Source organism: Benincasa hispida, chromosome 2 (genome assembly GCF_027475165.1).
Source record: "Benincasa hispida cultivar pf3 chromosome 2, pf3_genome.v1.1, whole genome shotgun sequence".
NCBI classification, from domain to species: Eukaryota; Viridiplantae; Streptophyta; class Magnoliopsida; order Cucurbitales; family Cucurbitaceae; genus Benincasa; species Benincasa hispida.
The window spans coordinates 8809089-8824475 of record NC_143479.1 but is presented as its reverse complement, the minus strand read 5'-3'; the positions used below and the strand labels follow the sequence as shown (position 1 = coordinate 8824475).

At 32.9% G+C, this 15387-nt stretch overlaps 1 protein-coding gene across 1 annotated transcript; it reads left to right on the top strand.

The window, feature by feature from the left end:
• Positions 1-9470: 9470 nt before the first annotated feature.
• Positions 9471-15127, top strand: LOC120071626 (aminoaldehyde dehydrogenase 2, peroxisomal). The gene is made up of 15 exons (XM_039023983.2): positions 9471-9821; positions 9982-10124; positions 10626-10706; positions 10781-10929; positions 12032-12124; positions 12233-12356; positions 12440-12505; positions 12609-12675; positions 12828-12904; positions 13186-13299; positions 13614-13691; positions 13776-13927; positions 13996-14056; positions 14153-14259; positions 14753-15127. Exons 1-15 carry the CDS (start codon positions 9713-9715, stop codon positions 14841-14843), a joined length of 1512 nt encoding a protein of 503 aa, XP_038879911.1. The 5' UTR covers positions 9471-9712; the 3' UTR covers positions 14844-15127.
• Positions 15128-15387: the final 260 nt, after the last annotated feature.

Here is a 15387-nt window from a genome sequence, read left to right as displayed (position 1 = left end):
ACATGCACATCACTTTAAAAAAAAAAAAAAAAAAAAGAAACAAAACAAATCAATATGTTGTGTGTGATTGCTTGAAGTTGATAGAACATACTTGATATCGTAATGTAGTTCATTTTGGTTCTTAAAGTCAATGGTTCAATCTCGCAATCATAGTGCTTTAAAAAAAAAAAAATCAGTTAATAAATTACATCTAAACCTCAAAAAGAAAATTAATATTAGTAAATCACATCTAACCACAAAAAAAATAAAAATAATAAAATACAACATTACAAATACACAAGAAAGAATTTAAATCTTGAACCTATTAGTGCAATTGTATTTCTTTTAAAGAGCATCATCATTTCTATCGCCTGATTAGATGGTGTCTTGATTCAAGTTTAGAGTATTCTTCAAGTGAATATGTTGAGTTTGAAATTGATTTTGAGACCCTTTTAATCGTGATAACATGATTCTTTCTTTTCTTTTTTTTTTTTTTCGAGAAACAATTGTAAATGAATTTTGTAAAGTCAATTATCAAATTATCATTGATTTCAAATTATCAAATTATCAATAATATATTCATTGGTTTCTTAACAAATTTCAAATTTCAAATTTCAAATTTCAAATTTCAAATTATCATTGATTTTTTTTCGTATATACAATATATTCCTCACAAAACCAAATTCTAAAACCTAATTTTTCAAATCATATATTCGTTTTATTGCAACTATCAATAATATGTCTACTTTATAATATAAATGTATTCTTTTATAAAATAGAAATGGATGGAATTTATGGATTGGCTATATTTATTTAAGGTGGCCTTCTTATTATGCTTTGATTATTGTCACAGGATTTGTCATGAATATTGGTTGGAACATTATCCCCCGCATGATTATTTCTTTTCTTATTTATGCGTTTGCGTCTTTTTTGCTGTGAATGGATTTTTTTTTTCTTTTTGGTTTGAATGCCGATTCTGAATGGGCATGGTTTCCTTTTCCACGGCTTCCAAGGCCATTTTCCTCCTTGCTAGGGTTATTGCTTTTGTAATTGAAAATTTGTTAAAGACAGAATTTGTGAGAATGACCGAAGTGGAAGAAGCTATTATTCTGTGTATGTATTGTTTTTTAAGAAAAGTTAGTTGGTGCTATACTGATCAAGGTGGCTAGTCTTGATTGTTGGTGAATTGAACATCTCTTCTTCAAAGGAATCATCTAACTTAGAGGGAGCCTAAGTCTATCGTGTGAAGGAGACTTCGCAGCAAGGTGAGAAGATCGTGATTGAGAAGAATTCTCACCCTTAGGAGGAGTCTAAGAGATAGCTTACTAATATTCTACTTAAGGAAAGCTTAAGTATCCTAGGATGGAGGTGTTACACTTAGGGAGAGTCTGAGTGTTCTTTTTGTGAGTCGACCTATTCATGTGTCACTATTTTTGGCTTTCATTTATAAATAAGTACAACGTTGTAAACTACTTAACTTCATATTAGTAAAATCTTTCCACGCGCATACTGCCCTTTAAATGTAGGTGGTGAAGGAACTTTTTGGGGAGAGAACTTTGAGAGGAAGCGAATCGACCAAATTCCATTTTTCATTGAATATAAATTTTTATAGTAAACTAGAAACGAGATATGCATTCATTTATAAATTAAAGCATGCAAAAAAAATGGTTTCAAAAATCTCACCTTTGAAGACATTTCTTCAAGACTTCCCTCGAACAGTTCACGAACTCCTTGAAGACTATGAGATATGGAAAATGGATGTCAGAATATTTTTCTGAATGACAATTTTGAAGAGAATATCTTTATGTCTCAGCCTGAGGGATTCATAGCCCGAGGTCATAAGCAAAAAGTTTGTAAGCTGAATCGGTCCATTTATGGGTTGAAACAGGCATCTAGATCTTGGAACATTAGATTTGATACAATGATCAAATATTTTGGTTTTGATCAAAACGTTGATGAACCTTGTATCTACAAGAAAATCATCAACGATAAAGTAGCTTTTCTAGTACTTTATATGGACGATATCCTACTCATTGGGAATGATGTAGGGTACCTTACTGACATTAATAGTCAGCAGGTACCAACCCAATCTAGGGTTAGACCACTAGACTGCAGTTAAGAACATCCTTAAGTATCTTAAGAGAACGAAGGACTATAAACAGGTGTATGGAGTAAAGGATTTGATCCTTACAGGATACACTGACTCTGATTTTCAAACTGGCAAGGATTCTAGGAAGTCCACATCAAGATCAGTATTTACCCTGAGCGAGGGGGTTGTAGTGTAGCGTAGTATCAAGCAATGATGTATTGCAAATTCCACTATGGAAGCTTGAGCATGTAGTTGCTTGTGAAGCAGCAAAGGAAGCAGTTTGGCTTCAGAAGTTCCTAAGCGATTTGGAAGTGGTTCCAAATATGGACTTGCCTGTCACCTTATACTGTGACAACAGTGGGGCAGTAGCCATTGCTAACCTATTTAAGAAGGCTCTCTCTTAGCTAAAGTGTTTGAAGGTCATCTAGAAGGTCCAGGTCTACAAGACATGTACATTGTATAATTTAGGGCAAGTGGAGATGTGTAACGAGTACATGGATACTCTAGTTTATTATATTTATTTACAATAATCCCGCTTTTTGGATTCTGATATCATGTACAACCCATTGACCAGAGTTTTAGTTCAAGTGGGAGTTTGTTGGGTTTTGATAGAGTAAACATGCATAAAACGGAAGCTAATAGAGTCATTAAGCACTCTAATTACATTTAATTTGAGTCACAATCATGCTAAAACATAAGTTTCAAACAAAAGAGTTTTAGAATTTACAAGCTTTGTAGAATTCCTCTTGTTCCTTGCAATCTCCATGAATTTGACCTTCAAAACTTCGTAGATTACCAAGAGAATCTTCTCTACTATTCTTAACTTTAGATTTGAGTGTGAAACTCTGAATTGAGAGGGAATTAAAAGTGATTTAGAAAGGATTTGACAAAAACTCAAGTAATCTGCAGAATTTTCTCAAAATTATGAATGCGCCCCCAAAATTTAGAAAATTGAAGTATTTATTCAATTCAAATATGCAAGCACTTCATCATGCAACATTTGACACTTCAAAATTCATTAGTAAAGTGGGCTAGGTATTGAAGTTTGGATAAATCCACTATCACAAGATGAAATTGGATAAATCCACGTTCAAATTAATTTCCAATCTTTAATTATATTTAAATTATAAATTAAATATAATTCAAATTCAACTTCTAAAAATTGAATTTCTCTCAAATTGAAATTAATTTAATGAATTAACTAATTAAAAATTTTAATTAATTAAATAATAATAATTTAATATCAAATATTAAATTAATAAAACACCTAATTCAAATATGAATCCTATTCACGTAATCAATATTTTAAACCATTATTTAAATATATTTAACTCTCCAAATATCTTTAATTTGAATAAATTTAAACGTTAATTATATCAAATATAATTATTAAAACCCTAAAATTGAATTTGAACATTTCAAATCTAAACCCTAAAATTGAATTTAAACATTTCAAATTCACTCAAATTTTAATCCAAAGTTTAATCTTTTACGAGCTAGTAGAGGGACCTTATAGACCTACATATCATGAGTTCCAACGATTTGAAATTGATTGATTAAACATTTTAATCCGAATTAATCAATATTTGTTAACTACCGAGACATACCAATAACTCGATAGTCACACTTTCCTCACTGTAGATATAATTCTGTCTACTTGATTTAACCATGATCAGTAAGTCGATCCTTGATTTAACCATGATATTAAATTAATTAAATAATAATAATTTAATATCAAATATTAAATTAATAAAACACCTAATTCAAACATGAATCATATTGATGTAATAAATATTTAAACCATTATTTAAATATATTTAACTCTCCAAATATCTTTAATTTCAATAAATTTAAACGTTAATTATATCGAATATAATTATTAAAACTCTAAAATTGAATTTGAACATTTCAAATCCAAATCCTAAAATTGAATTTAAACATTTCAAATTCACTCTTAATCTTTTACAAACTAGTAGAGGACCTTATAGACCTACAAATCATAAGCTCCAACGATTTGAGATTAATTGATTAAACCTTTTAATCCGAATTAATCAATATTTATTAATTACCGAGACATACCACTATAATTCGTTAGTTGCACTCTCCTCACTGAAGATATATTTCTGTCCACTTGATTTAACCATGATCAATAAGTCGATCTTTCATAGGTCGTTCGTATTTATAGCAATTACTATTTTACCCTTGTAAATACATCTTGCTCTCGATCCTTTATTGAACAATACGTTTATAGTCCAACTAATAAACTATATCCCTCTTCGTCATGAGAGGGCGGGGTTCCTTTTGTTCAAGTCCAAGAATCAATACTTTAAGGGAACAACCTATCTGCTAACTCTGAACTGGGTAGGAGCGAATTTTATTTTGCAGAACTATGTCCTCAGCTATCTATCCGGTTTTATCCCCAAAATGGGAGGCTTATTGAGCGGTGATGTTGAACCAATCTCACCTATGCAGATCAAAGGACAATCCCGAATAAACATGAGTTTATAGTTAGCTCAGAATTGAGATCAAGTTTTAGGTCATCAATTTGAAATAGTCAGTTTTAATAGTAAACGGTTGTTATAAAGAAAAGTGACTATTTTGTGATTCGGTCTTATGCAAACATTTTTTGCATAGGACGCTCCCACTCGCATGTCTCCACATGAACGATTTGGGGTCACATCGTTTGTATCAATATACAAAGCAAGCCATAGTGTTAAAGCATTCATATTATAGACATGTCTCCATAGTGTCCCCAGGATGAGGTACCCAATCTCATCCATGTACTTATAGACCTTTTTGGTTATATACTAAAACTTGATCCTTTTTTATATCTCTGCATAAAGTTAAAGCATTCATAAAATAGCCATGAGCTTGTTTATTGGAGTTTATGACAGAGTGTAATTTCAATAACACTTTTATTGAATGATGTCTCAATAATACTTTTATTGCAAAGTAGAATATGTTTCATGTATTTCGAACGGTGAGTTTTAGGACATTCCCAACAGGTTTTATGCCTAAAACTCGTAGATAGTAAACGTTATTAATTTATCGTCATCAATAAAGAATTATAGATGTTAATTCAATAAATGTTATTGTTTGTGTTGTTTGTCTATTTTGTCTTAATAACCCTAAATCCAATAAACTAATATCCAAGGTTGCCTTGTGAGTCTTAAACTGTATGTGGAGACATACAGGGATCAATGTTCAAGATATAACCTAAAAGGTCTATGGTATAGGGATAAGGTTGGGTACCTTATCTTGGTAATATTATGGATACGACTCACTTTCTATTTGGTACAAATGCAATGATCCAACGTGTTCGTACAGTTGACATGCAAGTGGGAGTATCCTATGCCATGAGTTTTCATCAGATAGAATCACAAAATAGTAACTATTAGATGTAGCACCATTAACTAATTAGGTTCCTCTTTTAATAGGATGACCTAGACAACTTAGTCTTAATCCTGAGTAATTATGAACTCCTATTCACGATGGATTGTCCTTTGATTTGTATGGATGAGGGTGGCTAGTTTCCCAACCCACTATGCCTACCATTTTGAGGACAAGACTGAGTGGGGAGCTAAGAACATAATAATACAAGATGGAATTTACTCTTTCCTGCCTTAAGGGTAAGTAGATGAGTGTTGCCTTAAGTAATGTCTCTGGAACTTGAACAAAGGGTACTACCCTTTCATTAGCCTAAGAAGGGTTTCTGTTTATTGGTTGGATCATAAACAGGTTGTTCATAAAATGAGCATTGGTACTTAAGGAATCAGAGGTAATCCAAGGATAAAATAATTTGACCCAGTTGAAGTTGCGAACACTCATGAAAGACTAAGTTGCTGTTATTGGTCTATATCCATGAACATAGAAATATATTTGTAGTGAGAAGAATATAGTTGTGGGTCTTTAGTGGAGTGTATCCACAGTTAACGAATACTAATTAACTTGGTTAATGAGTTTAGCCAATTAATCTTATATCGTTGAAGCTTCTGATCTATAGATCCACCAGGTCCCTTTGTTAGCTCACTAGAGGATATTTAAGATTGATGATTTGAATTGTTCAAATTAATTTGAGGAAATCGTATATTAATGTGATTAATATATCATTGATTATGGATATGATATATAATTTAAATTAAATTAAAAAGTAATATTCAAATAAAATTCAATTAATTAATTCAAGTGAATTAGATTCATAAATAATTAATTAATAGATAGGTATTACATATATACATACGATGTTTATGATAATTATATATATTTAATTTAATGTATAAATAATTATTTAATTAATGTGTAAATTAAAATAAAATAAGTGTTATTTAATTGTGTTAATTAATTAAATAAGTGTTATTTAGTTAATTAATTATAGAAAAGAAAAATATGAAAATGATTAAGAAAAGAGTTTGACCCTTCTCTATATAAAGACCTCTCTATGGCCCCTTTGGGAGATACTGAGGCAGATATTGATAGTACACAACATACAAGTGTTATTGTGCAAAATATTCCCTAAGCCACAAAGAAAATCCCCTCTACTCTCTAAAGCCCTTTCCTCCTCCCCTCTCCCAATAATTGGATACCATCTATCCCTCTATTGGAATCCTAGATAATAACAAGGTTACTCTCGTGGTAGCGTTTGAGAGTGTTCAAGAAATCATTTGTGATCAAGATCATTGGAGAAGATATTCGTTGGAACTTAAAAAAGATTATTCGTGAAGCTTGGAAATCTACAAAGGCAAGAATGGTTCTAATTTTTTTTACCTAAAACATGCTATATTACATGTTTATATTCTATTTTAGTATATTGAATTTGTTTATGTAAAAATCAAATTGCGGGATGCAAGACGTTCATAACGCTTTCGTTGCGGGATTTGATCCTTTTAATTATATCTTGAGAAAGCATCAACAAGCTTATGTAATTTTTGAAGCCATTTCTAGAGACTTGATATGATGGACCCCAAATATCAGTTACAACAAGTTGTAGAGGAGTTGTATATATGGTTTGAGAATTTAAAAAAGGAAGATTGTGACTTTTGGCAAGAGCACAAGCATGACAATAGAGAACTTCCTTTTATTCAAATATGAAATATTACAAGAAAACAAAACTTACTGAACAATATTAAAATTTGGATGAACTAACCTATTATGCCATATATCAACTATATAAAATGTAGACGATGGCTTTGGATTACACTGAGTAGTTGATGTATGAAAAACTTGAGGCTGAGCTTTGGAGAATGAACTTGGTTTGGATGAAGTCTCCTATGACTTTGCTTTTTCCATTGCAAAATAATAAAGGTCATCAACAAGACTATCTTGGAGTAAAATTTGGCCATTGAGATCCTTCACAAAACAAACATTTGAATGAAATTAAAAAAAAAAAAAAAAAAATAGAGAATTATCTTTATCAACTAGCTGACACTTATAAGAATTTTGGTGATTTTAGGGACATGAAGCAAGTTTTTAAGTTGAAAGAGATTTTGGATAAGTAAAGACTTGAAGAAAAGAAGATCCTATATGAGAAACATTCAAACTTGCACCATTCCCAACCAACACCTTGTTGTCTCTCAAGTATTCCGATCCATAGGTCAAGTTGGATACATCATTTGTGACATGATTTGTGGCCCCTGAATCTTGGAAACCACTGATTTTCTCCGTGTAATCATTTTGAATGGACACTGTATTTATTGAAGATGGATTCATACTCTGCCCTTGAGATTGGGAAGAGAATCCTTGTCCATGTTGAGTAGTATTCGGTCCTTGAAACCATTTCTCAAGTAGAAAGATAGTATTTCAAGGCTGTATACCCAAATTTTCCACAGACTTGGCATTGAGGCTTTTCGTTATTATTCTAGAACTTCTTGTTTTGCTTGCTTCCTTGATTCTTGCCGCTTCTATTTGCATCATTGCTGGTCATAAAAGAAGAAGGATTAGTAGATTGCTTTAATTGACTTTGAGTTGTTAGATTCACACAAGGCAAAGAACCATCAAGATTCACAAAGCTATATCTTTTAATCTAGTTTTATTGAGCAAGAAGTTGAGAATAAACTTTTTGAAAAGATTGGTATTTATCTTTATCAGTAATCACAGATACCATAGAATCATATTCTAGTCCTAATCCGACCAAAATATGCATTATATGATCTTCATGAGATATCTTTCTTCCAGCAGCCTTCAAGGAATTAACCCAATTCTTAATTTTCTGGAAAAATTCTTCAAGTTTCATATTTTCCTTTTTCATTGCATCTAGTTTTCCTTTCAAATCAAGCACTCGAGCCATATTATGGAAAGAAATCTTGCATTAAGAACCGTCCATACCTCTTTTGATGAATCGTAGTCAAGCATTTTAGCAAGAAGGCCCTTCGGCATTACTTCAAAAAGCCAAGAAATGATTAAGCTATCTTGCTTAATCCAGTAGCCATATTCCATATTGATAATTCTTAATGAAAACGAATCGGATTATCGCTAATGAACTTCGAAGGCAAATTGCTATTTGGATTAATGAATTTCTCAAGACCAATACCACACATAGTGGTAATTTGTGATTTCCAAGAGAGAAAATTCCCTTCATCTAACTTCACAGTGTTGATTTTGCTTCCAAGATTGATTACCTTTAGAGGAACGGAAGAAAACATGGTTGCTATTGAAGATTGAACCCTAAATGGAAAATCCATGCTTAGCAAAAAAATCAAGGATTGCGTCGTTAGACTTTTATGCTCTGATACCATAAAAGGATTCAAAATTAACAGAGAATGATCACAGATGAAATAGTATTTTATTGATGATAAGTGATCAAGCACAATAACCTTTTATAAAAGATACACTGTGTAAAAAAATAAATAAACAAACTAATCAACTAATTACTAAACAAATTAACAACAAAATGTCACTTGATAACAAAGTTTAAATAAATGCAACAAGCTCGATGAGCTCTCTTAATAAACAGGTCCGGCTAAATTCAAAATTTTTAGAATCTAATTACTCTATTAGATATAATTAAATTTTATACCAGCAAAGCCTTAAAATGTTAATCGTGTCGAATAAATCCATCTATTTTAAAATATACGAAAAATCAAATAGACATAAATATCATTTGAAATCTTCCCGTAATTAACCAACACTCTTAATTTGATGGGAGAGGTTTACTCCATTAGTACAAAGTTTCCCCCCTTTTTTGAGTAGTAATCCTCAATTACATTAATGGTTGTATGATAAAATAATTATGATATGCTAGTGTTAGAGATTTCTTTGTTGGACGGTATCTCTATCCTAGAGTGGTCCTTATTTAATTTTTCTAGGATTTTAGTTCTTTTTTTTTTTTTTTTTCCTTCTTTTTCCTGAGTATTTATTCTTAGTCAGTTGTTTTTTTATTCAATAATTGGAGTATGTTTTAAATTTTATTATCTGTCGAAATAATTAGAATACCATTTCCGATCCTCTGGGCTGGGGTAAAACGGTCATTCTACCTACCAAATTCGTAAAAACTGAAAGATAAGATTTAGAAGAAAAATACAGTACGGACAAAAAGAATCCGCAAAAATAGCTCGGAACTTAGCGTAGCCGAGTACTTATATTGATCATCTTAATTTTCGATGCCATCTCCGCCCTCACTACTTTGAAGAAGACAAGAGTTCTGCAATAATGGCGATTCCCATTCCCAGCCGGCAGCTGTTCATAGACGGCGAGTGGAGGGAACCAGTTCTCAAGAAACGCATCCCCATCGTCAACCCCGCTACTGAAGAAACAATCGGTATCTTCTTCTCTCAACTCCTCTAATTTTGTTTGTTCATTAATTTGCTATGGGGATCAGTCGATAAGATGATAGGAAGAAGTAATCTGTTCGAGGATAGGGTGGTTTGTAAGTGGTTTGAGTCTCACTTTTGTGTTTCTTTTTACCAAATATGCTTCAGGATCTATTCCCGCTGCTACTGCGGAAGATGTGGAGTTAGCAGTTGATTCTGCCCGAAAAGCACTCGCGAGGAATAAAGGAAAAGATTGGGCCTCTGCTTCGGGGGCTCTTCGTGCCAAATATTTGCGTGCTATTGCTGCTAAGGTCGGTGGGTCATATGGATGTCTAACTTTTATTTGATTGTGATCTGCACTCTGTTTTCCTATTGGATGAGGCTAAGGATCTGTGATGCTTTGTTATTTGCTTATGATTCTAGTGGCTTGAAGTCATGAATTGGTTTCTGATGCGAATCTTTAAAAAAAATGAGAAATATGATGCCATCCATCTTCCCGCCATAGTTCATTGAGAAATTAGATTTCAGGATAGAGCCATTTTTTTAGCTCTATATATCGTCTTAGCAATACTACTTCTTATACTCGCCATGCTCGAGTTCTGTTGAAATTCGCATTTATATTGTAAGAATCAAGAAGTTTTAATGACTTTGGAAGTTATATCATATATACCTTCAACTTTATTATTATGATAAGGAAATCCTTTTTCCCTATTAGATATGCTAAGCAGTTGGGTTATTATTATTGTTTTAAATCCCTATCCGTTAGGTGTTAATGTCATCCATCCTGAACTCTGTTTGTTATTTTCTCACAGATAACAGAGAGGAAATCAGAATTAGCGAAGCTCGAAGCAATAGACTGTGGAAAACCTCTGGAAGAAGCTGCATGGGACATGGTATGGCAATTACTTAAAGATATATATTGGCTGTAACATTTTCATTATCATCAATGTTTGTTAATATTGTACAGGATGATGTTGCGGGGTGCTTCGAATACTATGCAGACCTTGCAGAAGGGTTGGATGCAAAGCAAAAGGCTCCTGTTTCTGTTCCCATGGATACATTCAAGAGCTATGTTCTTAAAGAACCCATTGGAGTTGTTGGGTTGATTACTCCCTGGTACTTGTTGCCTCCAACTGCTTTGCTTGTTTTTCTTTTGGGTTGTTTCTCGCCTATTTAGCTTCTCAGCTTTTGTTGGAATATTACAATTATTGTTTATTGTATTCATTTTTAAATCATAGTCAACTCATGTCATCAACTGTGAAATAGTTTATTTCAAACATCATGACGAAGGCTCTTCAATCCAGGTTCAAACAAGTGGTCATTAACTTACCTTAAGATATTAAATATTCCTAAAATTTTCTTGAACAATAATGTGGAAGGGTCAAGTAACAGTTTCAATTGCTTATTCTTTTATGTAAAATATCCCTTATTCTTTAGTCATTCTTATGATATCTTTTCACTCTCAAATTGTGATGTGCTACTTGGGTGGATTTTTCAGATATAAATAAATGTGTAAAGGATTTAACATTATATTTGTTCAACAGTTGTTTGGCATGTGTACAACAAGGATTGAATGTTAGGTTGTCTAACATGTGGTCCAGCAAGTATCAAAATGCTGGGATGTTTAGTACTTGTTGATCGCGGATATGTTACCCAAACTTGAGTAACTATGCTTCACAGTTCTCATTTTATCGTTAATTTAAACAAGAAGCATTCATTAGGATGTTTTTAGTTATTGTTGAAATGCCTTGAATATGCTATATGGCACTTGGTGGGGGTTTGAGGGCAATGCTCCCAAGACCTATTTAGAGTTCTTATATGACATATTTAATTATTTATGGTTATTTACAATTATAACCCTATGGTTTAGAGAGGTGCACTATATAAACTCTTTAACGTTAGAGGCGCTATTATTCTGTATTATGTAACATTCTGTCTTATAAAATTGTTCTCCTTTTGTCTTGTGGATGTAGCTAACATACTGTTAGTAAACCACATAAATCTACGTGTCGATTTTCTCTATTTTTTTTTTATGTTTTCTATATTCTTTACTTGTCGATTTTGTAACAGTTATTAACCTCCAGGGTCTTATCTGGTTCTGCTCTCTCGTCCTCCTCTTTGTCTACTTGTATCATTTTTCTCCGTGTGAACCATGGTGCTCTACTGCTCTATCTTAATTTTTCATAAGAACCAAACTTTGCTGATGTCTGTCTTTTAGGAACTATCCTCTATTGATGTCTGCATGGAAAGTTGCACCTGCCTTGGCTGCTGGATGTGCTGCAATACTGAAGCCATCAGAACTGGCATCTGTGTACGTGATTATGAATTGTATGAGCTTAATTTATTTTGTGTTTTTTTTTTTATGTTGTTACATAATGCTTTCTTTTTTTTTTTTTTTTTTTTTTTTTTTTTTGTGCAGCACCTCTTTGGAGCTGGGTCAAATCTGTAAAGATGTTGGTCTTCCATCTGGTGTTTTGAATATTCTGACAGGATTTGGCCCTGAAGCTGGTGCTCCTCTAGCATCTCATCCTCACGTTGACAAGGTATGGCTATCACAATGGGCATCTACTTGTATTCTCAAAGATAAAATGTTTTCCAACTAAAATGAAAAACAACTTGATGGTAGATTGCCTTTACTGGGAGTGGTGCTACTGGAAGCAAGATTATGACAGCAGCTGCCCAACTTGTCAAGGTTGAATTCCAGCACAGTTTACTTTTATATTTGATTAGTAGAAGTTCTAGATTACCATTTGATTTATTTTATCCTACCTATTTTTTTTTTTTTTTTTTGGCAGCCTGTTACCATGGAACTTGGTGGAAAAAGTCCGATTGTTGTTTTTGAGGATGTTGACCTTGACAAGGGTCAGTACCTTTAGAGCACAATTTTTATATCGGGGACTTTGGTTATTAAAAAAAATTACCTTATCAAAAAGGCCTACCTTGACATTTGTACATTGGATCCATGCCATTCGTGGTTTGATATTATTGACTTTTTCTTTTTCTATGATTTGTAGCTGCTGAATGGACGGTCTTTGGTTGCTTTTGGACAAATGGTCAGATTTGCAGTGCCACGTCCCGTTTACTTGTACATGTATGCAGATTAATGTAGATGTTTTCCACATTATGCAATTAAATATATTTATTCCTATCATATGCATTCTTTCTCCTCCTTAATTGTGTCAAGGATGTAGATACTTTTTGTTTTTAGTAACATCTTCTGGGTTAACGGAGCAGAAGTTATTGTTGTAGTCTTGGATGATTGTGTTTAAGGCCATCTGGTAGAATAATTTTCTGGCATATTTAATAAAGCTAAGCATTTTTATCATTTCTTTTCACGTTAGAAATATTTGTTTGTTCTATCTGTTACTCCAGGAAAACATTGCTGATGAATTCTTGGATAAGCTCGTGCAATGGTGCCAGAACATTAAGATTTCAGATCCTTTAGAAGAAGGTTGCAGGCTTGGCCCAGTTGTTAGTGCAGGGCAGGTAAGAGAAGAATATGTTTCTGTTGTTTCTTGAGTTCTGTATGACAGAGAAAAGAAAAACAATTCACGGTCACAGTATATAGACATGGACATTTGGTAATAATAGGACAGAACACACGTAAGGACACTTTGTTTTCAAAGAATATATATCCATATATTAATATATTTCATAGATTTAACCTACTAAATGTGTTTTCCTAAAAAGTAAAAATATAAAAGGTTAGCGATAAGTTAAATAATGCAACTCATGCAATTCATATTATATTTACGCCGTTGTTTGATTCTTTAACTAACTTTTGGTAATCTAAAATTCAGTATGAGAAAGTATTGAATTTTGTCTCAACTGCTGAGCGTGAAGGTGCAAAGATTCTATTTGGTGGAGTTCGCCCTAAGGTAACACTTGATCTTTTTACGGCAGTTTTACTCCTTTTTGTTTATCTGGAACTAATTAAAATTTTGCCTTTGTACGATGTTTAGCACCTAAAGAAAGGATATTTCGTTGAACCAGCCATTATTACTAATGTTACAACCTCCATGCAAATATGGAAAGAAGAAGTCTTTGGCCCTGTTCTATGTGTGAAGACTTTTAGTTCTGAAGATGAAGCTATTGAATTAGCAAATGATACAATGTAAGTAAAATTCTCTGGCTTAGTTCGAGCTGGAAGCCCTGTTCTAACGTTCAGTTGATCTTTTGCAGATATGGGCTAGGTGCTGCTGTAATATCAAATGATTTAGAAAGGTGTGATCGTGTAGCCAAGGTGAGGATTGCAATCATCAAGCGCCTATGTGGTATAAGTAAACGAGAAATCTCTGAATTTCTGAACGATCTGTGTTTCCTTATTTCTTTCCTACAGGCTTTACAGGCAGGAATTGTGTGGATTAATTGCTCGCAACCATGCTTCACTCAAGCCCCATGGGGAGGCAACAAGCGCAGTGGCTTTGGTCGAGAGCTAGGGGAATGGTATATTGCCATTTTATACTCAGAAATGCTAGAAAATATACTGTTATTTAGAAGATATCTTAAAAGAAGTTCAATTAAGAAGCTGCTTTTGGTGGATTACCGAACAGTTCTTTTGGACTAATCTCAGACCAACTTCAACTTTTAAAACACAAAGATTTAGCTGTTTGGAAATATATTCTTAATTCTTGTTTCATTTACTTGCTAGACATTAATTTTAAAATATATTACTTTAAAACAAGTTGGAGCCTATACAAAAATGAAAAATTTGAGGATTTTATTCTGACAATTCTTTTAGAAACTGTTCCATGAAGCACGCTTTTGGGAAATTAGAATAATAGGTTTGTGTTGAATCAGCTTTGAACATGATTTTTTCAATAACGCCTGTACTTTGGACAGATCTGTTCTATGGGTTCAGTAACTATACTCTATGCCTTAACTTGCTTTAAAAATGTAATCATTACCCTAACTTCTGTTTCTTTTGTTCATCCAACAGGGGACTTGATAATTATCTGACTGTTAAGCAGGTTACTCAATATATATCCGATGAACCATGGGGATGGTACAAATCTCCATCTAAACTGTAAAAGAGAGGAGCCTCTGATTCAGAATAAGCACTTCTAATCTACTTGGTCTACTTGGAAGAATAACGTTGGGGGGAAGAAATTATTGCACAATTAGTTCTGCTCTGTGTGAGTTTTCTGGTCAGTTCAGTTCAGTTAGTTTCTGGTCAGTCCATGGAGGAGTCTGATCTTTGTTTTTGGGGTGATAATATTCCCTTTTGGATCTCTGCTGTAATTGAGGAAGGTGGTTTAATGAATTGTTCTTTCGGGGAGAAAAATAAATAAAAAATCAAAGGATCTTTGAATTACGACCCACTTTGGAGAATTTCTTAAAAGGATCTTTCAAGGATTTATTATTATTATTATTTAGAAGAAACAAGAAAGAAATCCATTGGAGTTTAGCAAGTTAAGAATGGCAAGTAAAATTAATCAAATAAATACAAAACAGCCTCTAACAAATCCTAACAAAAACAACACTCCGTGGCAGGAAAGGAGAAAATGAGGATAGTGGAAGATTATGAAATTCGTTTTAAAAATATGTCATCTGCTGCAATTTTTACTCATAATC